This window comes from Macrosteles quadrilineatus, unplaced genomic scaffold, assembly GCF_028750875.1.
Source record: "Macrosteles quadrilineatus isolate MER2022 unplaced genomic scaffold, UCM_ALF_1.0 Scaffold_6__1_contigs__length_79288215, whole genome shotgun sequence".
NCBI classification, from domain to species: domain Eukaryota; kingdom Metazoa; phylum Arthropoda; class Insecta; order Hemiptera; family Cicadellidae; genus Macrosteles; species Macrosteles quadrilineatus.
Window position 1 is genome coordinate 3,582,360 of NW_026542599.1, and position 25,346 is coordinate 3,607,705.

The 25,346-nt window shown below is 33.2% G+C and overlaps 2 protein-coding genes across 2 annotated transcripts in view; one reads left to right on the plus strand and one right to left on the minus strand.

The window, feature by feature from the left end:
* The first annotated feature begins 3,169 nt into the window (after nt 1-3,169).
* The window catches only part of LOC128996176 (neurotrimin-like), a 356,524-nt gene continuing 334,347 nt past the window's right edge, over nt 3,170-25,346 (plus strand). The window contains exon 1 of the mRNA XM_054421314.1: nt 3,170-3,311. The gene's annotated coding sequence lies outside the window, so the exon portion shown is untranslated. The remainder of the gene's footprint in view (nt 3,312-25,346) is intronic.
* On the minus strand, nt 8,468-20,190 carry LOC128996178 (uncharacterized). The gene is made up of 2 exons (XM_054421317.1): nt 19,768-20,190; nt 8,468-9,319 (listed from the first exon to the last, which is right to left on the minus strand). The coding sequence occupies exon 1, from the start codon at nt 20,163-20,165 to the stop codon at nt 19,782-19,784; it is 384 nt and encodes a 127-aa protein (XP_054277292.1). The 5' UTR covers nt 20,166-20,190; the 3' UTR covers nt 8,468-9,319; nt 19,768-19,781.

Consider the following 25,346-nt stretch of genomic DNA (forward strand, 5'->3'; position numbering starts at 1 on the left):
CACACGAACACGGACACATACTATTTACAAAAATGAGTGCGCGGCTGGCCATAAGTACCGCGGTGACGGACACGATGCAACTAACCGACTCCTGTCTGTTGACATTGACCTTGGAGGGGGTGAAACAGCTGATTGTGAGCGCTTCCGTTATCAATGTCCTCAATCCTATCAAATATTATATAACTTCTTGATCATGATTATAGGTCTGATGATGATTGGAGTGTCCAATCGAAATCGATCACCACTTACCATCGTTTTTGTATATTTACCGTCTTGTGAGTAACAGTATAAGCGTAAATATATGTTTTAAGTGTTATAAGACGTTTCTTTTATTTACTTTCCGTAAATATTATATTACGGCCAAAATTGAGTTTTTCATTTAAAATGTCGTGAGGATGTTTTTTTGTTGCTTTGTAGATTTCTAAGCTTTCTAGAACATTCATTAAAGAGCCTTTGGTGCATTTGTGCATTTGTGCATTTGCATTTTTTAAAAGGCAAGAGGCTCGACAATGAAACCTTGATGTTTCGAAACTAGTCGCCATAGACTTATTTTAGGATTGACGACGTAAGGTATGTAACCATTATTATTGTCAATAATCAATCCTGGAGGCAATGATGAATAAATTGGACGCCAGTCAGGCTAAAATTGCCTACAAATACAAGAATGCCAAATTAAAATTATTGAACACTTGTCAGAACATAAAGTTTAACAAAGCATGCATGGACCTGAACATCATTCCAAACTACGTCCAAGTGAAAATAAAGAATAAAAGCTTTTCCGCTCAAAAGGCCAAATCATTAGCAGAAAGAATCTGGATAAATAACGAAATTAAATTTCTCTATAGAAAGAAAGACATGCTAAATACCCTACTCTTGAAATCACACATCGACCTTTTGAATGCAATCCACCCTTCTCAAACCAACAATGCCTTGTCAAGCATTGAAAATCAAATAAGTAAAGTCATTTTAAGAAAGAAGGAAACCCAAAAACGTAAACTAGATAAACTCTTAGAACTACAATCCAAACCAATCGAAGAATTCATAACAAACCACATATTTTTTCCTAGAGTAAAAAATTGCACAGACATAATTTTTACTGAACCTGAATTGAACGTTCTTAATAAAGGACTAAAGCACAACACCTTAAATGGTAATTGGAACAAAAACCTAACTTCCGAACTGTTAAATGCTGAGATAGCCATTAGCTCTATCAAAGACGAAAATTCGAAAAATTATGTCAGACAAATCATTGACAATAAAGTCAAATCAATACTGAATCGGAATAAAAATAAAAATAAACATCTCTTGAGTGATATAAAAACCATAAAATCTATAAAAGAAAAACTAATCACCCATGAATGTATTGCAACTAAAGCTGACAAAGGGCAGTGCATTGTGATCATGAAAATTGACGATTACAACAACAAAGTTTTAGATTTCATAAACAATAACAATATCAAAGAAATTTCTAAAGATCCTACCGACCTTTTTCACACAAAAATAAAAAACGCTATAAATAAATCACAACATATCATCATTGGAGACCGAAGCAACTACCTCAAAATGATTAAACCTAAGGCCCCAACATTGAGGGGATTGCCAAAAATACACAAAGAGACCATGCCTATCCGACCTCTGGTAAATTTCACCTCAGCACCTTCCTACAAAATTGCAAAGGTTCTAGACAAAATTCTTAGAAATAACATCAAACTGAACGAGAACCATAGCCTAAAAAATAGCCTAGAGCTTATAGATCTGCTGAAAGATATTAAAATAGAAAACCGGCATACTTTAGCATCACTGGATATTGTAAACTTATACACCAATGTCCCAATACAGGAAACGTTAGAGTTAGCTAGAGAAAACCTGTCTACTAACTCCCAACTAAGTAATGACGCCATCAATGAATTAATATTCTTATTGAAAACTACATTAGACCAGAACTACTTTACTTTTAACGGGAAATATTACCTACAGGAAGAGGGACTCGCTATGGGCTCCCCGTTATCGAGTGTGCTCTCCGAAATATACCTCAATAGTTTTGAAAACAAAAACATCCTCTCCGACAGCAATAAATTTTCTAAGAAAATATTGTTCTATAAAAGATATGTCGATGACACATTTTTGATTTTTAATGGCAATCCAAGGCAACTACAACTTTTGAATAATTACTTGAACAATATTACTCAGAACATCAAATTCACGCTCGAAGTCGAAAATAATAATTCAATCAACTTCCTAGATCTCACAATGACCAAAAATAACAACAACATTGCTTACAAAATTTACAGAAAGCCTACAACAACAGACCATACCATCCACGCATCATCTAATCATCCACAATCCCATAAGATGGCTGCTTACAATAGTTTTGTTAACAGGCTTCTAAAAATACCCATGACCCAAGCAGACTACAATGATGAATACACATTATTAAAGTGCATAGCCGTCAACAATGGTTATAACAGTAACATTATCGATAATATCATCCGTAAACAAAAAAACAGAAAGCAAACAGAAAAACCCGTCCAAAACTTTATATCCATAGAATATGGTAGCAATCTACACTATACACTAAAAAACGAATTGAAGAAACATAACGTAACTTTAGCCTGCAAAACTTCGAATAAATTAGAAAGCCTCCTAAATCCACGTACTACCGAAAAAATTAATTCAAACAGCCTTGAGGACACTGGAGTATATAAACTATCTTGCAGCGACTGTCCTAAAATATATATAGGACAAACAGGTCGTTCGTTCAAGAAAAGGTTCAACGAACACCTTCCTAAACCTAAATTGAGAACTCAACACTCCAAGTTCGCCGAACACCTGATTAACGAAAACCACAACGTTAATAGCTGCAATGATAGCTTGAATATTCTACACAAATGCACCAAAGGCTCTTTAATGAATGTTCTAGAAAGCTTAGAAATCTACAAAGCAACAAAAAAACATCCTCACGACATTTTAAATGAAAAACTCAATTTTGGCCGTAATATAATATTTGATAGGATTGAGGACATTGATAACGGAAGCGCTCACAATCAGCTGTTTCACCCCCTCCAAGGTCAATGTCAACAGACAGGAGTCGGTTAGTTGCATCGTGTCCGTCACCGCGGTGCTTATGGCCAGCCGCGCACTCATTTTTGTAAATAGTATGTGTCCGTGTTCGTGTGTTTATGTTAAATGTACTGTGTATAATGACGACGACAAGATGTCACAATGTTTTTAAAAGGCAAGAGGCTCGACAATGAAACCTTGATGTTTCGAAACTAGTCGCCATAGACTTATTTTAGGATTGACGACGTAAGGTATGTAACCATTATTATTGTCAATAATCAATCCTGGAGGCAATGATGAATAAAATGACATAATATACTGTAAAACATAACGTCTGCTGCAGCACCAAAGTCCTGCAAAATATTCGCTGGCTAGAAGTTCAACGATTAGCCGCTATAGCAGCACATACCTATTGATGAAATCTTCTTTACCGACTTATCTCATAAAGGCTATATGACAGTATATCCGACTTGCTGAAAAGTAATCAGAAATAAATTAACACCTTTCTAGTTGTAACAGTATTGGGAATTTCCCAATTAAAATTAGTAGATACACATTTTAGAGTCAACATAACGTGTGTTGTTATTGGGGGAAAGAAGATAAAAAAAAAATGGGAACTAGGTATTTCTTTCCCCAACCAAATAATGTAAAACAAATCTCCACAAAAATATCTCTAGAAAATTTTATTTCATGCAAGAGGTAAAATAGTTCTATTATGCTAGCATAGAATAAATATAAAATAACATCAAAGATTTGAATTGTTATGATTTTTCCTATTAACTTGAAGGGTATGTTCTTAAAGCGTTTTTATCTGGCTCCTTGGTTAAAGGGTCCCCGGTATAAAAAGTTAAGCTCCCATACAACTAGGACATATTCGAACAAAAAAAATCTATTAACAATTAGCGGGATTACAATCCGGGCCGTAGTGCGGAAGTCCCACGTTCTAACCACTAGAGTAATTTATTATCTTGGCAAAAGAGTGGTTTAAAGTGGTCGCCTTTAAATCTTAAGTTAGCTGGTTCGATCCTGAGAGATAGATAAGGACTCATGCAATTATTGTCTTGAAGCTTACAATTAATGCGTTCTAACAAAAGGTTAACTTTAGATGGTAAAAATATCAGCTCTATAACGTTTTAGACAAAGTAACCTAAACGAAATGAAAAAAAGAAGCCAATGGGTATTAACACCAACCAAATTTAATATTACAGGGTGTTTTACGTAACCCGAATTACAAGCGAGAGCGGTACTGAGAGACACACTGTTTAAGGTCAAATTGTTTTTTGATTTTAATCCCTGTTTACTTTACTTTTTGCCGATCGGCTGATATGCATTGTTGTCTAAAAGATTTAGTCTAATTGGGTATTTTTTGTTACAAGTTTAATATGTAATTTTTGCAAGGTCAAGGAGTGTGTATTGCAAAAGAATACATTTTTGAAGTACCTAAGTCATTGATTTTATACCAAGCATATTTTGAAATAGAGTTTCCATGTGTGATTCCAATACCTTATAAATCAAAAATGTATACACTTGTTAAAAATGTTTAGGTGGCCGGGTTTGTAGTAAACATAAAACATAAGTCTGCAATACATACTCGTTGAAGTTACGAAAACACGTTTGAGTGTTATTCACAATAAATTACCAACAACGCCGAACGGTGTAGACATCAATGCAACAATGTGTATCAGCTGATAGGCAATGAAGTAAAGAAAACAGAGATACCCAACCATGAACTAGTGTAGTTCTTAAACAGTGTCTCTTGGTACTTGCAATTTAGGTTGTGTAAAGAAACACCCTGTATGTAAAAGTCCATCCCACACGTTTCAAGTAGGCCCTAACAATAATATTACATAGCCACCCAATTAATCTTCTAGCATCGTTCAATAGTTACAACTATTTAAGGGTCGTCCTTGGCTAGTGCTATAAGGGCTTCGACTTTGACCTACTGTAAGCGTATCAACCCGTATTGCATATGTATAGGCTACTGAATGCTGATAAACATAATGAGGAATTGTATTGAAACTTGTTGATAACCATGTCGACAAGAAAGGTATGCACAGCTTATTGGTAGGATGCAATGTTATATTTGAAGATATTTATATAGTTTTGCAGAAGAAAACACTGCAATACCAAGCAAGTATTTTACTATAGGACATTAACGTAACTGTTTTATGGCAGTTTTTAAGACCTAACTTGATTATGTTTTAACATTATTGCTACTTTGACTGACTTGTAAAATAAACTATAAAGGTAACCTGAAAAGCGGTTAGACACGGCTAGCGAATTAGCAGAGCAAAGAATAGTAGTGGCCGGCTTTACCCCTATAAAAAAGTAATTTCTGGCCATATATGGCCATATCAAAATTCCATATATGGTTTTATAAAGCCATATATGGGTTTTGATGAGCATATATGGAAGCATATATGGCCAGATGTGGTTGTATCCATATATGGTGGTGTCCATATATGGCCATATATGTAGTATATATATGGAATTATTGTTCATATATGGCCATACATGTTTTCGATATATGAAATAATTGTTCTTATATGGCCATACATGTTTTCTATATATGAAATAATTGTTCATATATGGCCATACATGTTTTCTATATATGAAATAATTGTTCATATATGGCCATACATGTTTTCTATATATGAAATTATTGCCCATATATGGCCATACATGTTTTCTACATATGAAATTATTGTTCATATATGGCCATACATGTTTTTTATATATGAAAATATTGCCCATATATGGCCATAAATATCCTCCATATATGGAATTATGGTCTATATATGGTCATATATGACTCCCAGGTATGAAATTAAATTACTCATATATGGAATAATAATTTTCCATTTATGCTCATCTATAAATGAGTTTTTGACAATAACTGGAATTATTATAAGGGATTGTTGCCACTTTAGGATTATGTAACTCTCAAACTCCCAAACACTTCTTATAATATTAAAAATCTAAAGTTTATCAGTTTGTGTATTTTCTTGTTGCTCTCCTAGCACAAACTACTTAACTGATTGAGTTGATATGTGGTACAGTAAGGGGGCAGATAATATAGGCAATTCTCCTTTAAAGTAATTATTAGTAAAGAAATAAAATATCCAGATTTGAACCCTGATGACAAAATCCTGTACATACATCTATTGTACAATTGTATTATAACGCAACAAAATCTTAAAACTGACGTATAATTTTAAAATTGTAAGTGTAGTAGGCCTAAATAAGGAGAATATTATATTAATAATTAATTAATTGTACCTTTGCTATCAAACAGCCTCAAATATCAATGTCACGTAGTTAGGCTATATTAATAATAACATTCTTCAAATGACATAAAATGTAAGAAAAATCTTGTTTTACGAGACCAAATACAGCTTCTCTTATTCGTAATGGGTTTTGATCATCCACATGATATGAAGCAATCGTGGTGTAGTGGCTAAGGGGGCAGACTCTCACGCCGGAGTCCCGGGTTCAATTCCCAGTCAGATGCTTAAAAATTTTGTTTTGAAATTTTTGAATTTAAAATTTTTATTATAGTTTTAATTTATAGTTTATACCATTTAAGGTAAAAATATGTTTAATTGTTATTTTTTTATTTATTTATATATTTTTTATTAAAAAATTCCATATATGGAGGATTCCATATATGATCATATATGGAGGATTCCATATATGATCATATCTGGGGGATTCCATATATGATCATATCTGGTTGTATTTGGTCCAAAACCAAATATAACCGGATAAAAAAAATTTTATATGGCCATATATAAACTTTTTCATAAGGGTACCTTTAGCATGTAGACAAGTGGGCTTTTTCCTCTTCCGTTCTCATCGTCTATGGTGGTGGGGGTTATGTTTCCTACAGTTGCCTTTGGGCCTCGGTTGCTTGATTATGTTATATATATATGTACATGTATTCCACATCATTGATTATAAAATAATAAGCTTCTGCTATACAACAAACATAAACCTTTCTTTGCACAACAATATGGTCTTTCCTTCGGAGCATTGATGTGGCCAGCTGTTTTGGGGGATCTTTTGGGGGCGTGAAACAGTATTTTTTCGTGTAACTAAAACATTTAGCCTGCGATCTTTCTATTTCACACCAATATAATCTCTTTAACAGTTACGGCATGGTATTTTATGAACCTAACATTTTTACATTTGGGATGTATGAATAGTTTTTCTAAACACAATAAATAGTACGCAGTAAAATGCCTCTACTTTTCTAAAATAACGAACAAAATATTTTTAAATTTTCATAATTAGTTCATTAGAATGACCAACCTCGAAAGAGTATGCTGAATCAGTATTAAATATTTCCTACGTATTAAATAATATCTGATTTCATAAACTGCTTAACTAGAATACCTTTTTACATAGTATATGAAAAAGTATTGTTTTTGTCAACATTTTCGACTGGTTTATGTATGAAAAACAAAATGACAGATTTCTAGGTAAATGTGCATTTTCGGAAATACCTTTATGAGAAATTTTTATTTTATTTTATGAGGAGTCATATCTCGACCTTCTGACATTTTTTTACACTCTGTTTAGACACGATTAAAACTGTGACAAATTCGACTAGCCATAAATGAAGCCAAATTGAATACCAAACCAAGTGTATAAAAAAACCTATCAAGTTCTGGAAGCATCAAAGTTGTTAAATCAATTTATTAAAAAATTATATACTAAGCATTAATTAGGGAGTATGCTTAATCTCTGATAAAAGGTCGAATCGTTGTCGCTTGAAGATTACCAGTGTTACTGGACTTAATGTATCGCCTTCGCGACATATAATTCACCGTCTTTAACTGGTTTTACAGTAATGGTGTAAACATATAGATTATTGTTGCTGATTTCGTTGTTATTTATTTGTTTTGAATATCGACTTATTTCATCAAATCCTTTTTTACACGAGGCAGTGACGTAGGTGTGTGGGAACGTCGCACTGACTGGTTTATTGACATGGTATAACAAAAGACATAATAATATTACGCAGACACAAGCTTATGCATTAGTGCAACAGCTGTTTCGGTAGGCCGGGGCTTCAGCGTTGCCAATTTTCTCTTGCCGCTGCCTTCTATTAGAGGCCATGATTACATCCGTTTAATACCCACCACTCAAACAGCTGATGGATTTTAAGTTATTTCTTAAATGCATCGAAAAAAAACGTTTCACACGATCAAAATTAAACAGAAAATATATTAAAAGCTATTAATATATGAAAGCTATAAAATTTATAAGCATTATATTTTGTAAACATCTGATAAATTATGTGTTTGCATAGTTTTATAGCACACAGTAAATAATAGACATACAAAAGCTGTTTACTCTTTGTTATGTGATTACAGGGATCTTAGTGTAAACAAACGAAGCCAGATAAACTGAACTAAATGTTTATTTAATGATGTACAAGATATGAAATTACTATCACTATATCTAGACGTCATTACTTGCATTTGCAGCTGATAATATTAACGATCTAGAAATTCAGCGATGACAAATTACTCTTAAATTAGTGACTAGCCTATGAAAACTTAAATTCTAGCTTTGGGTACAACAATAGCTTATTTATTTACACATGGAAATGAATGTGTTGATTAAGGTAAGGTTTGGTGAACATTGAAAATGTATGTCTTACACTGATTAAATGTCCATATCTAAAAGATACTCTTAAAAATAAATTGACTCTTGTGGAATATGAGAAAAAACTACTATACGCTATTAAAACTGATAAGAATTTTGGGTTTCACGATAAGGCACTCTTTCAGGAAACAAATACACAAAAATATAAAAATAAAAGTAAAATTATATTAATCGATTCGAATAGACAACATATTCGTTTAGTTATTTTTTCCCTTACGAGGATAAATTTTAATAAAAATCATTATTTTAAAATAAAGATAATATGTTATTAAATGTTATTAACATCGAAACTTGTTTCTCATTGGATTGTACAATTAAGTTAAACGATTGTATCGAAAATAATGTCCTAATATAATCCTGAAAGATATAACACATTGTATAATGTTCTATGATTGTTAACAACATTTTTGAAACTGAATTGTGACACATTTCATAGTTTGCTGAGTTACAATTTTGAACACACTATATTTTGTGTATAATTTTTAATTGGTTAAAAGAGTTTGTCCTTAGCAAAATCTTACGGATTGCCTTCAAATGTTCGTAAGTTTTCACTTTCACACCCAGAGTCTTCAGATCAAATCCTTACCTGAAACACACAATTAACATTGTTATTCACATTATTATGGAATTTATAATGCAATAATATCACATCTGACAATGGGTTTATTGTTTTCCTCTCAATGAAAACATCCAAATGTATATTTTAAATCGCATAACGTTAGCACAAGTACTTTAGTGCATGATCTAGATTCAGTTTGCAATTGCAAAAATATAGTAGTTTTGTATTAGGAATTAAGTTCACAAAAACACACACGTACATTATAATGTTATATACGTATATATGCATGTACTGATCAACGGATATTGAAGAATAATTAAACTTACAAATTACAAAGACTACTAGTTGTTATGCAATAGTTACTTTACATTCATATTAAAATAGCACATTTCGTGTATAGGCTGTGTCGTCATATAGTATATTAGTTGACTATATTATGAAAATATGATGACTATTGAGAACTAAGTTGATTTTCATTGGCATCGTTTTACTAAATTTATTTTAATGAATTTTCCATTACAGGTTCCTAACAATGTAACACATATGTATGTCTTCAATAATATTGAAACTCTTGTATTATATTAAATTGTATAGGTTGAAAACGCCCCGTGTTGATTTGTCCTGAGCTTTAATACGATTTTAAGACGGGATGTGTATTACAATTAGGTATTAAGCTACTAGACAAAACTACACAAAATACCTCAGTGAGTAGTGACAACCAATATAAGTTCATTATATTCACAACAATTATTAGCCTACACAAAGCTTTAAAAATTTAATCTTAATTTTCATTATTTTTACTTTTAAAATATGTAATTCTGTTTAAGGAAGTGAAAATAATCAAATCCGAAGCCGTATTGACGGGTAAGGTGTAGTTGGAGGACAAAACGATATATTGTATATTGTTAACATTATCGTCTGTACGCCAAGGCTTTATACAAGGTTGGCAGCATTGACATACACATGTTAAGGAGATAGTATACTGTCCAATGTATAATATGACTGACGCCAAGTTATCCTCATGATATGAATAAATCATACTGGTTCAAATTTCGATTTTATCATATTTGTTTTTTTTCACCCGATTACAATTATTACATCTATGCATGTGTTAGTGTTGGATATATTGACGTTGTAATTTATTTTTGTGTTTAAGCAAATTTCTGATATAGGGTTTAAGGTCTTATGGTGAGACATACACCCGGGACCGAATTTTTTTGTTTGATGTCCAGAGGTGAAAAAAACCATCCTTTCAAATATATGTCCGTTAGCACGAAAACTCGTGCAAAACCCATAAGATTTTAATTACATTTGGTACAAACATGTAAACCCACGTTTTTCTAACAACTTTGAACCGGTATGATTGGACAATGGGAACCCGTTTTTATGGATATATGTAAAACCTAACGGAGTGAAATTTAAGGTTTTCCATTTTTTACCATAAAACACTAAATTTACCGATTATTTGTTTCTTAATAATTTTTTGGAGCTTAGGAAACATACAATTTATTAAATCAAGAATTATTATACGCTAAACTGTTGTTACGGATAAAATAGAAAAGATAAAACTGTAAATCTAAAATTCTCAACTTCTCCTTATGGAGTATACTAATGAGGTACAACAATTTCTTAATTTTATGGTAGTTTGACTGAGTTTTTCAAATCCAAAAAAAAATTCATCACCTTAATATAGGTAACTGAGGTTTTCCGAATCAACCTATTGCATGGATTTTCATAGTCGAATTTGAAAATAAAAGGAATACTAAAAACGTAATCAAATAAATTAGCAATAAGGGAACCTCTTAAAATTTTACTTTTATCGTGACCAGTTGAACATTTTCAATATCAATAACATCATTACGAATATATTACGGGAATTAAAAGAAATTGGGATTGACACTTGTAATAATAAAAGCAAAGAAAAATTGAAAAAATACATTCAGTCCCCTATGAGAAATTAAATGAATAAATTTAACACGGATATAAAATGAAAAAGTGACAAATACTCTAAACAATATTATGTCACCTTATACCTAAAATGTTACAACCACTATCTGTTTATGTTTAGTGTTTACCCAATTTCCACCGAGTATGAAACCACTCGACGATATCAAGCTGTACAAACCTGAAACCTGTATGGAACCACTTAACTTTACGTTGTTTGCATGCTGGATGGTAGGTTCCCGCGTTAAACTTTGAAGAAGTAGAAGAAGAAGATGCAAACAAGTTTTTCATAATGAAGCCGAGTGTGGCTGTGTGATAAGGCAGGGTTGTGAAAAAGCACGTTTTTGCACTTAGCGCGGATCGGTGAGCGCAAAACTCACAAAGATTATAAGTGAATACAAGGATGTGTTTGTACCAGTTTAAAATTGTTGTTCTCAAACATGTTGTATACATTTTTTTTCAAATTGACAAGAAATGTTTCCTCTTTTAGCGAATTTCCCACATATTTTGAATGCGCTATTGTGGGTCTCATGGTAGGACCTAGCCTCAGGACATTTTCCGTGACACGATAACTCAAGTTGTTGATGAGATTAGGCTTAATCTATCAATTTTTAACGAAATTTGGTGCAAACGTGTAAACCTACGTTTATTCAAGCAAGTTGAACGGACTAATGGATCGGGGTTTTATGATGAGATTAATGTTTTGCGAAAATGTGGGTTCATGAGTTATAATGGTATTTTCCCATTCTTTACCCTAAAAACGTAAAACTTTTTATTCATTTCCAAACAATTTTGTAGAGCGAAAACAAATAAATTTGTGGAAAATTAGTGGAACAGGTTAGAAAAACTGTCAATAACTTGAGAGTTATTTTTATTAAGATTCAGTAAACGATTGTAGGTTGCTTGTTTAAAGATACATTTTGATCACATTAGGAAAATTTATTAGTTATATACTGATCTATTAACTTTTAATAAAATTACATTTCATTGCATTCCCTGTAGCAGCAAACTTAAATTACTCTTTAATTGAATTTAAAAAATATAATAAATCTTACATTTGTAAGGAAACTTTTTTGTGAAAATCCAATCAGGCAAATGGAAATTTACTAGGTCTAATCTAGAGGTTAAAATACCTTTAATCCGTCAAAGTGATCAGACGTCACCGATGAGCGGCTACAGTCACTTTGACGGATCACTTTGACGGATTAAAGGTATTTTAACCTCTAGATTAATTTAAATTTGTGATCAGGAGGCAAAAAACAACAGAAATGAAGTTACTAGGTCTGCAGGTTAGCTGCAGCGGAGTTATATCAAGATGTTTTTTTTTTTTAGATTCAGAGGAAAAACACTAGCGATCTAACCCAATGAGGACATTACTGTAAGCCCTCAATAATTCGGACACCGTAATAATGGACTTCGCTTAGCTCAGTTGGTTACAGGTGTCATAACGCTTAACTATGAATAAGCAGCAGCTGTAGGTATGTATTATTAATCAAGGCGATGACGTCAGTATGTGTATTTAAACACAACAAAATAGAGAGTGTAGAATAGAAGGTATGTCTTGTTTAGCGTTGTTATTGGCTAAGACTATCACTTTTTACGCCAGAACCATTCATTAAAGCCCAATCATGGCAACTGTTAGCTACGAACCATCAAAATTTACCGTCTTGGCGACCTTTTGAAACCCATGCTACCCAGCTGTTCTCATTTTTATATGTTTATTCTTTGATTTTTTATCATGTTTATGTATTGTTTTTGTCTATCAGTATTTTTATTTACAAGGCCTAAAACGATCCAAGACTCACGACTTTCTTAAAATTAAGATTAGTTGATTTAACAGACGACTTAAATTTCAATCAAGCCGGTTTTAAGAGGTTTATTTTAAGTACGCCAACAGTGTACTATTGTAGCTGTCCACAAAAATATACATTGATTTTATTTAAATATATCTATACATTTTGTATGACCAGATACAAAGAGAGTTCAAGACTTAAGAGGTGAAAAAGAAGCATATAATGAGAACTATGCAAGGCTAGGAGGGTGTACCTTGAGAAAAACAGGCAGAATTGTTTTATCTATATATATAAAATCCAAAGTATGTTTGTATGTTTGTCCTTTATGGACTCCGAAACCGCTCGACAGATTGTAATACAACTTGCAGGCATTATTTATCATTATTCAAGGATGGTTTGTGTGAAGTTTGGTGCAGATCCGTCAAAAGGGCTTCGCCCCAGTGGCTCTGGAGTTTCCCATGTTAACCTTATGAGTACTCATATTTAAATGAAATTAAAGAATCTTAACAGCTGGTTCAAACAAACTATTTGATTCTGTGATGTTAAATAGCATTAAAAAGTTAATAGGTTTACCAACAAGGTGCAGCACTGTAATTTTTTATTTATTTATGAAAGGTGAGTGAGCGTAGCGAACGAACTTCAACCTGGAGGTGAGTTAGCGTAGCGAACGAACTAACCTGAAGGCAAGTGAGCGCAGCGAACGAACTAACCTGAAGGCAAGTGAGCGCAGCGAACGAACTAACCTGAAGGCAAGTGAGCGCAGCGAACGAACTAACCTGAAGGCAAGTGAGCGCAGCGAAAGAGCTCCAACCTAAAGGTGAGTGAGCGTAGCGAACGAGCTCCAACCTAAAGGTGAGTGAGCATAGCGAACGAACTTCAACCAGGACGTGATTGAGCCATGCGAACGAGTTCATCATGAAAATGAACGAGCATTTGACATAAAACCACATTAGGACAGGACGACGTCTGTCGGGCCAGCTAGTATTCTATAAACATCTATTAAGTGGGTTTAGTTATAGCTGGGCTGTGTCTTGATTGTTCACTAGAAAACTAACCGATTCATAGCGTAATGAATAATCTTACTTAAATATGCCACCGGTAATTTACTATTAATATATATATATATGGTAAACAACGTAAATATCCTCTAAACAAAATCTTTGGATACATTTTTAAATGAATGGAAACATCATATACTACCCCTACACATTAAGACCCTTGAAAAACGTTCCCAGTTTGTGGCGGCACTGAAAAAGCTCTATTTTGAGAAGATGGTCTCGGCTGGCGTGTCCTAGGGCTACTGTTACCTTGCGCGTTTGCTGATGCGTGTATGCGAGAGTGTGTGAATGTGTTTTTCTATTTGTTAAATTTTTATGTTTTTTTTTAGATATGTAGGTACTTGAATTGTTAAATATTTTATGTTTAATTAGATTAAGTTATCCCTATGTTACATTATTTATGTTATATTTTTAATGTCAGGTTAAGTGTAAGAAAGGGCCATGTGGCCCTAACTTTGCCTGAACAAATAAAGGATTTTTCATTTCATTTTTCATTTCATTTCATTTCATTTCATATGATAAAGTAAAATCTAATATTTATAAATTTTAAAATAATGTGTAGAATTAATCGGACTTAAGCGTTAAATACAAACTGTTATTTATTCTAGGCGATATTTATATTTCCAAATAAATTTTCTTTCCAGAAAAGACAACAATAAAACAAATTAAATTACGAATAAAAAAATTTTTTTATTCAGAGCTTTATATTATTCAATGCTCTTAAACCAAAGTTCTTGCACATACATTAATAATTCATTGTCGAGGTTGACCACCATTGGTTAATTCAATTAAATACTAGATTTGCAGTACAAACAAGTAGCCTACTCTCTTTCAAACCAAATAATCTACTCTCTTTTAAACAAACTAATAACCTACTCTCTTTCAAACAAACAAATAACCTACTCTCTTTCAAACAAACAAAAAACCTACTCTCTTTCAAACAAACAAATAACCTACTCTCTTTCATACAAACAAAATAACCTACTCTCTTTCAATCATTGCATGACTCAAACTCCAAAATTGAAGTTCTTCAGTTTTATTTGTAAATTTTTGTGCGTTTTAGTATGAATAAGTTACGAAATGATTATTACTATCCCTTCAGTAATTATGTTTAAATTGCCAAGACGTAATGGACTCACAGTAGTCCTGCCCAATTAAAGTGTACTCCACTGGTTATCACTTAGGATAACAATTAGGGCATTACTCACTGCCCCATTATGCCAATATTGCTTCTAATTGCAACAACATCAACACTGTTATCACTGCTGCTGATTGTAGAACGATAGTTGGAGTTGTAAATATGATTCATAGTACAATGTCCACGGCTTAGCACAAGGTCAAGAATCCAGTTAACAAATGAGGAAATTGATTCCAATATACAAATACAGTCGCAAACGTTTGCTGTTGAAACTAAAACGAGAATGTGTTTATCATTGTTTAATAGGATATCACTGGGATTTTATTCTGGGATCTTTGCAGCCATATGTAAACACTTTGACACGTTATTCAACATTTTAAAAGAAACAAAACTATAATATAATATTGTTGTGTCCAATCTCCTTCCGTTTTCAGTATATCTGTCTGTATACGTCTTTAAAATTACATTCATTACTCATTGACGGTTTGGTCTACAGCGTTGAAATTCTGCAAAGTTGTTAACCTTATTAGCCACTATCCTTGTGCAAAATTTGAATAAAATCCCTAAAACCGTTCTAATATGGCGGATCTTTTAAATATTCGATGCCATATAACACGAAAACATTGTGACATTGCCTTAGTTAGGACTAATACCAACTGAGAAGTTTTTTTTTTTTTTTTGTAATGAGAGTTGAACAAAAAATATTGCTCAGTAGCCATCCGATGTATGATGAATGTAGGTAGTAGAATGTACTGGTATTCTCAGGTGGTATAACAATGAAAAAATGAAAACTATAGAAATGTCAACACAAATAACCATCGCTAATAATAAACTTTAATCAAAGGATTTCAGATTGTAGTTATTTCGAAGCAAATATGAAGGATTGTTATAGTGTCAAATGGGAGGAATTTTACTTTATAAAACAAGTGCCTCTAGAATATAAGAAAGTAAAATATTCAATTTCGATTATAAAAAACACTATTCGACAAGTATGTCTGTAGAGAAGGCTGTGTGGATGGTTCCAATTGGTCTCCTTTGACGACGGAAAAGGAAGTGGGTTCTTGCAATATAACCACCATAGTGCAACTGCATAGCATTTTGTTGGTGTAAAGTAGACCATATTAAGCTATAAGAAGTAGCTACATACATGTTACATACATGTACATACATACATGTGGTAGGCCTACATACATGTTTAAAACTATTTTGGTCCTCATTTGATGTACATTAATATAAAATTAATTGCTTGCCATGGTAAATATACAACTATTCATAGTAACCGAATAAACATTTGATACAAACCAATTTAAATGCATACCTAAGTAAGTGAAATACTACGAGGCGATATTTAATTTTAACGTTAAAATATATTTTAATATTTGAAAAATAATACTTGTAAACAACAATAATTGCATCATCTTATACCCACACATTAACAAGGAATGACAGTTACCTCCACAACAAATCAAAATGTTTTGAAATGATAGAATAAAAAGGATTTGCAACAAAAGGAATATGTCTGGTATCACATTTTCTGTCAAGTAAAAAGGGAATACTCCAAAGTTCCGCTATTTAAAAAAAACACAAGAAAATATTTGTAAGGAAAATTTGTAAGGAATATTTGTACGTCATTTTGCTTCAAGAATAAATTATTTTAAAAGACTGATAATTGTACGTGGCTTGCATGACGCATTGTAAGTTTACATAAGAGACTAACGAGGTAGTTATTTTTTGTTATCACAGAGCCTAATTATGCTCTACTTAGCGAGCGAGTGGTAACGAAAGGTGATTGCTGTCATTGAGGAGCGACTGCGAAACCGAGCCTCTAACATGGAGTAGGTTGAGACGTAGGAAAATGAAGTAGAAGGAACCTTTGGAAAGTGTCCGGGACACCCATTCTGATCATTGAACCATAGGAGGTCATATGTCAAATCCAAAACTGCAACCTTCAATTTTACTTTTTATAAAATTGCAGTTTCACTTCAAATGTATTTATATTGACTAGCAAGCGTATAGATTGAGGGACATAGGAAAATGAAGTTATAGGAACCTTTGGAAAGTTCTAAAAAAATCATCCATGGTCCTTAAAAGGACTTATTTTAAAACTAAAACTGATTTTAACGAATTTATTTGTATGGAATAAGCTATTACTGCAGGTAGCGCTGAAAAACACCAGCCGTTCAAATTGGTTCAAATTGGGTAGCTGAAAATGTCCAAATAGCAAGTATTGTCGAGTTTGGTATAATTTTATATGTCTTGACAAAACTAAACAAATAACATAATGAAAATAGAAATCGGACAACTAATAACAAAATGGCAGGTAATAATTATTAATACAATGGTTATAAAACGTAATTTTTAACTGATATTTTGTACTAAATTTCATCTAAATCGTGGTCCATCTAATTGGTGGTCCGATTCCAATTTTCCTCATGCTAATTGTTTAGTTTTGTCAAGACCTGTAAAATAATACCAAACTCGACCATACTTCATTTTTGAAAATTTTGCTCTACCCCCTACCACTACTGCCCTAGGGCAAAATTTTCAAAATTAACCATCATTATCGTAGGCCCTTCATATCTAAAAAGGTTGCCCTAAACTGATTTCAAACATATCAAACAGTTTAAAAGTTAAGGGGGTGCAATTTACTTTCCAGCCTCTCTGTATATCCTGTATGTGTCCGTTAGTACGATTTAAATGAAATTTAGTACAAACATGTAACACTACGTTCATTCGAACGAGTTTGCGAACGTCGTTCGGACTATGGGGACGGGTTTTATGGGTGGAAATTGGGTTTACTTATTTTTAACCTAAAATATAGCATTTATGATTTTATAGTATATAATTATATCTCAGCAAATAAGATAATTGAGATTAACTAAACAGTTATTCCCACCAAACGATATTTAGGGGGAAATCACGAATCGTTTATTTTTTTAATAGTTTAAATGTGTACTGTACCGATCAGCATTTTACTTAATTATATATCCCTTTTGCAAAATATATCGAGGTTATTGGCTTATTTATGTACAGGTATACAAAATATTCTGTAAATTTCGAGTCTCACTCACTAATAAAATATAGTTTTTCTATAAATGTCACTTATTATCATATAAAATTGCAGATTTTCTACCGCCTGCCACTTTACAATCGTAAAATAATTTTTTTCACAACTACTTTGAACAACAAAAAGGTGCCATATTTACCAATTTCTTGAGAATCTATCATAGTTCCAGTAGCGTTAGTAATGACTTAGGCTAACCGTAATTACTGCTACATTTTAGTATCCGAACCTTAGTTCAACCTATCGGCAACCAAAATTATATAGTCACCACTTTCACTATTTTAAAAATCGGACCTTCACCAAAACAGTCGAGGCTGAAACCTTTCTTAGAAAGTTGGCAAATCCAACGCCAGCAAAACAATCAAATAAGTTTACGATTAAAAATCAAACATGGTACAAAAATCAAGAATCTTCCAATTAAAGAGGCCTAACTGCAATTGTGGCACCGGTAGTGATGAGGTACAACAACTCTTTGGCATCTTCAGTTGGCATCCCTGGCTCGCCATGGTGCCAACTATCGGGCCTTATACTTTGTTTTATTGTAGAGCAGATTCGTCACCTGGCCCGGACCTTGCATGATTGTCGAATGGGATCGAATTTCTGAATGACAACGAGAAATAGTTTCGTTGTTGTAAAAAAGGCTTTATGCGTATCAGCTCAAATTTGTCAAGCTTAGTTTTGTAATAGGCTTAAATTATTTTTAAGATTAAATCAAAAAAATATCTGTAGTTGACACATATTAGAATTTATTTTCTAGTAATTTTGAAACAACAAAACTATTGAAAACTCTTTTTTAAAAAAAGACAAAAATGACTAAGAAAATTATAATTTGCACTTAAGCTTAGCATTACAATAGGTAGAGCTTGAGATGTACCGTGTCAACGTGCATTAAGCATGATTTTAAAATAGAATAGGGAAAATTAAAGTATGTGTTACATATAGATAATGTAAGTTATATTGAAAGTGTTTATACTACATATCAACAGAATTGGATCTTAAATTAAGTTAATAATTGATAATGTTTAGTCTGTTTCCGGACCATTATTAGCATGGAAACATCTTCAAAAGAAGTACAATTTCAAAACTGTAACACACCTGTAGTCATTATTATATCTTTAGCTTTATAAAATCTGAGTAAAGTTAACATCAATACGAATTTTTAGGTAAAGAAAACGTATACAATTTCATTACTTAGTAAACAGAAATCTTTATCTGTATATGGAGCTTATTACTTTTGACAGCATTGAAAATAGTAAGCAGTTAAAGGTGATTTTAAAATTTTGGCTCTATATTTTGTTGAAAACTATATTAGGTACTCAATATCTGTACACATAAATTTACGTATTCGTCTTTATATGTATGCAGGCCTTACAACATCATTGCCACATCTATAAAATACATATATGGTTTGTAGAGTGTTAATACTTTGCAGTTAGTAATTTAGAAAATATACGTCATAAAATAATAAATTTACTCACAAACTATCAGACATCTAACTCATCACAGCGACTGCCAAGAAAGCCAGACTCGTCGCCGACCACACTCCCACGACGCCTCCCTTGCTTGGACTAGGTGCTTCGGTCGTGGATGTAACATTACGTCTCGGAGATTCAGAAGTAACATTTCTTGGAGATTCAGAAGTAACATTTCTTGGAGATTCAGAAGAGCTCGGTTCCTCCGTCATGGTCACATTCTCGAAGTTAGTTGTAGAGTCGTCCAACACTTCAGGAGTCTGGTAGTCCATGATGGCCTCGATGTCCGTGGAGGAAGGGACCCCTGGGGTGTCCGAGGAAGAGAGCATGTCATGGGTCGTCCCCTCGGGCCCCTGGGCAGCCACGAGACAGGCAGAGGAGAGCAGAAGACAGCGGAGGAACATGTCGGTGCGAGCGCAGCGGCGAGACTGAGCGTCCACGCGATAACAGAGAGTTTATGTGGCGAGTGATCGTCGAGGCCGTCACTACGTCACGGGGGTAGCGTGACGTCACAGGAGAGTGATAGTGACGTTATACGATTATAACATATGATGACACAGAAGTGAGAACGACATAGAGGGTGGTAGAGTTAATTTTCAACTCTACTTCAAATCATCAAGAGTTTTACTTAAAATCCTTCAAAATGTAGTAGGGTAAATTTTTTTTATTATTTAGTTACAAATAAAGTGATTATCACAAAAATGCATTCATGTAGGCTACTCCCAAGAAAGTACGAAAACCTATAAAAAATCTTAGTTTAAGAATGTTCAAAAAATGCATGAACATCTACGATAAGAAAATATAAACTTTACTTAACCGTCTCAAGCTAGTTGGTTCATAATGAAAAAAAAAAAAAATACAAAATATCCTAAAAATGTAGCAAATATTGCTAAAGACACATCGGGAAGAAGCTCAGTAAAAATAATAAATCTTTTTGATAATCAATCTATCGAACATTGTCGAAGTAGTATCAAGTGTTTTGGCACACTAAACTGATTGTGATACAGTTTTACAGCTGACTTAGTAATACATTTGGCTACACTGTGTTTACAAACAAACGTGGAATAAACAGTAGCAGTGCGAAACTGACCATGAGAAAGTTATTTAGCACCTGTAAGTGGAAAATAAAGCGCAACTCAAGCGTTTCAAATTGGAATTACAGTAATTGGAATGCAATTATCTTCATGTAGGTTTCTCTACTGCAGAAATCCCTCGATTAATACAAGTAAGTCATGTCATCATTTATTACAGTTTTAGAATCGTGTATCCACTTTGTATGGTAATGGGTCTAGTTCAACCGTTTTTGGTTGATATTACCTTGAAATAATTTATAGTACATGGACTATATGACTGAACATACACATTATCCTTACAACGACGAACGGACTGTGACTGAAGAGACATAACAATCGTAAAATAATTCTTTATCTTTATTAAGTATAGTTTAATGTTGTGTAGTGTTATTGATGCTAAACAGATTTGTTTTTAAACACGATATGCCCATTTTTAGCAAAATAAAATAAAAATCGTGTCTTCCTCCTCTATACTAATGTGAAATACCTCCGCCGCAGCAAACCTGCCGACTAAGCGAATTTCCATTTGTCTGAATTGATTTTCAGTTAAATATATTTTAATAACATTAGGTTTAACGAGTACCTAGGTTTGATGTTATAAGGAAACTAATAAAGTGTGTTTTTGAGTGAAATATTGATAGCTTAGTACAAAATAAATAAATTTGCCAAGTTTGATCAAAATATATCCATAAACAAGCGAACTACAACATTTGACAATATTCTCCATAAGAATAACATGGGAATTTTAAATTTAAATTTTTTTTAATTTTCTCCGTTACTAATAATCGAACAAAAATACTTTTATATACTAAATTATTTGTTTTTTTAAGCTCTTTAAAAAGGTTTAAAGAGAAATAGGGAAATTTTGTGTTTTGAGGGTCAAAAGTGAGAAAAACCAATTTTTACCCCATAAAACCCCCCGTAAAGCCCCGTTCCCATGGTCCGATTGTGCTGGTTCGCGAACTCATTCAAGTTTATCCCGCTTTACACCTTTCAACCAAATTTCATCAAAATCGGACAAAAATTACTCAAGTTATCGCGTTCACGGACGTATATATATATATATATATATATATATATATATCTTTATATACTGCAGGATAACACTACCTACCGCATTGGATTGCAGGATATTACTCCCCGCGAGGTAGCAAAGTTTGGTAGCGTTATGCCTGCATTTCAAACACTTGGAAGCCGGGATAACACTACCTAGCACTCAGATTGCAGTATATCACTACCTCACTCCAATTTTATTGTTTTTCACCATATCACTACTTGCAGGCTTAACACTACCCAGTGATACCAACTCCTAAAATCTTTTAGACGCTAATATGCTTTGTTTGTTTTGTCTAACTTATTAATTATGATAAAACGGCAATTTTTAAGTGATAAATTTATCCTAAACAGTTTAAGATGTTGAATTACCGGTACTGAATCACAAAACATAAAATTATTTAGTTCTCGAATATGGAGTTTAATTTTAGACATATTTGCTCAATTCTAATCACGTTATACTATATTTTTTTTATCAAAAACGTTTAGTTAAATACCAGCTTTCATTTTAGTGGTTGACTATTATGATCGAATGTATCTAAAGCACGCTGCAGAAGCATGGCCAACAAAACAAAGCTATTTATCATTGATTGATAGTTAAAACTATTTTAATTGAAACATTAACGTCAATTTTGACGGGTCTCCTCTAGTACTTTTAATTAAAAAAAAAACATTGAAATAAACTGTAAAAATATAAAAATAGAAAATCTTAGCAAAAGTTAAAATTGTGAACGGTAACGGCTCTTTTTCCGTAGCCATATACCATTCTGAATACACGAGTAAAGGTTATACATCTCTATTGTTATTATTGTATGTCTTTATTATTATTAGTTATATAGAAATCGGTGTATTACGTGACAGATACGACGAAACTTGTGTGACATAAGGTCGGCGCGTCTTTCGCCTAAGTATTATATGGTCAACGTAACATATTTTGAATTAATCAATCAATAATTTGAATTATGTCCATTTAATATATGACCTTTTGTTACCCACAGTTTTTATTATTTTTTCGACTATTTGCCAGGCTATTTAGCCTACAAATAATTTGAAGACATATAAACATTTAATTTTTTTTCAGTCGAGTTTAATGAAGATTTTAAAAATAGTTAAACGGTTCTTAGCCTAATTATTTGAAGTTATACTAAAAATATAGACGAGCTGATTATTATTTTAGATAGTTATGTATATCAATTTGATATAATTGCTTTAACTGAGTCTTGGGTGGATGAATCAAGTGGGAATGTGAGTATGGATGGTTATAACGTGTTTATGAACAAAGAAAGTAGAAATCGTAATGATGGTGTGATTGTTTGTGAAAAAGTATTTTTCTGCGTGCATGGAGGAGGTTGGTATTATGTTTTGTTTGGTATTAAGGTTGGTAAGTGTTTTGAGCAACATGTGTTAAAGCATAGACAAAAAGGACTAAATAAAGACCGTCAGCTGTGCTGCGGTTACCATAGACACAACACTGGGAGCACCATGTATGTACGCGCTACGTAACTACGCGGCGCTCCAAGCGGTGTGCGCCAGAACCTATGGTAACCATAGTAATTACAGCAAGGTTGACAGTCTATATTTAATTATTTTTGTATATGGTTAAAGTAGAGGTAACATTTGGCGGTGCGCGGCTTTCCCTGTTATCGGTGTACAGGAGTCCGTCTAGTGATCTACAGTATTTCAATTTATCGACGACCTTGAAGCCTACTTAGGTTAATAGGGTATAGGAAACACTGGCTGGTCGAACGTCTGGTTGGCGACATTAATTGCTGAATTTTGCCAAAAAAAGCTAACAATATCTCACACCACTACGTGAATGTTTTATATGGTTCAGGTTTTATTAGTTGTATCGATGTGACAACCAGAGTTACAGAAGATACAGAAGGCTATCTGGATCATTTTTTCACCGACTGTAAAAATAATAACTTCATTAAATCTGCTATTATAAAACGTGCTCTAACAGATCATTTTTTCATGGTTGCACAAATACAAGGTCCGAAAGATTTCTCAAAAGCTACTTCAGATTTACAAGCCAAAATAGAGAAAACTTTTTTTAGATTTTTCTGTTGGAACCCGCCTTATATTTGATACGGCCTGGTCTGTTATGTTCAATAAGGTACAAGAAATTATTTCAATGTTAAATTCTTAATAAAAAATAGGTATTTACCTTTGTCTACAGCTCAAACTGTTGTAACTTGAGTTACGGCCATAACTTGAATTTACGTCGTTTTCAATCCGAGTTATAATGCCGAAACGGCCGTAACCCAAGTTACAACAGTTTGAGCTGTAGACGAAAGTAAATATTTATTTTTAATTGTCATCACAGCTCAGGGGCAAAAGCATAGATTTTAAATTTATAACCTTATAAGAACAACGCATATCTTTGCACTCGAGCCCTATCAAAAATAGGTATTGCCTTTTTAGTCAAAAATACTACGAAGTAGTTTGCAATCAGAGCCAAAATAAGCTTTCCCCTACAAAAACGTTATTGAATTTTTTTTTTACTGCAAATGCTAAAGCAAGAGCTTCCTTTTATAAAATAATAGTGGTTTAGTTACCTTTACTTTCGTACTTATATTTGTCTTACCAGTTCAGGGGCAAGCCACAACAATGAGTAAGCTTCCTTTTCTATAATTTGTAAATAGCTTCTCTCAGCTGTTGAGAATGTGCGTGACTGATACGCTATCAGGTTCTCTACACCATCTGGTAAGACAACACGGGTCCCAGGCCTACTGAGCTAGCGTCTACGGACAATTTTGAAAGGTAAACTGTTGTCTTAAAGAGCCTAAGTAGGAGTGTTCAGGGCCTTTTACCTTGTCAAAAGCCTCAATACAACATTCTCATAAAATTAAAGGATGTGTGTACTTCATAAGCAGGTCGTAAATTATGACGTGATGTAGTGGAACGAATATGAAATGACAAATGGCTTTGACATAAGCCCCTAAAACGCTCAAAAGTAAAACAAATAATTGTAATATTTAAACAAACTCGGAATCAAATTGAAATTATCTATGTGTCAGGGTAGATATCTCAGTACAGTAGAACATATCTTTTGTGTAAAAAAAAAAAAAAAACAGTTTGTTGTTCGTCTTTGTTTGCTTTTGTTGATATTATTTGCAACTAGCTGTGTGCCCGTCCTACGTACGGGAATCTTGTAGTAGGTTTGAACCTTCTTATATTCAGAACAGGAGTTTGTTTGCATAAGGCTAGGCGCACACGAGCGATTATTTTGAGGCGACTATTTCATCGGCCGATCTGTGCATCATGTACTCGTATTTGAATGGAAGCGTGCACACAGGCGATCGAGAATTACGCCGATTTTAAAATCTGGGTTTTGCCTCAGATTCGTAGGCAAGGCGATTGTCACCCGAAAATCTGTAACGTACAGGTTCTTGTTATCAGTCCGCGCTCACGGTCGACTAAAAATCGGCCAGTCGCTTGTTGTTCTCCACAGGAGTC

Bases quoted from the DNA above. Each gene is read 5' to 3' on its own strand.
- LOC128996178 (XM_054421317.1), bottom strand. From the start codon at position 20,165: ATGTTCCTCCGCTGTCTTCTGCTCTCCTCTGCCTGTCTCGTGGCTGCC.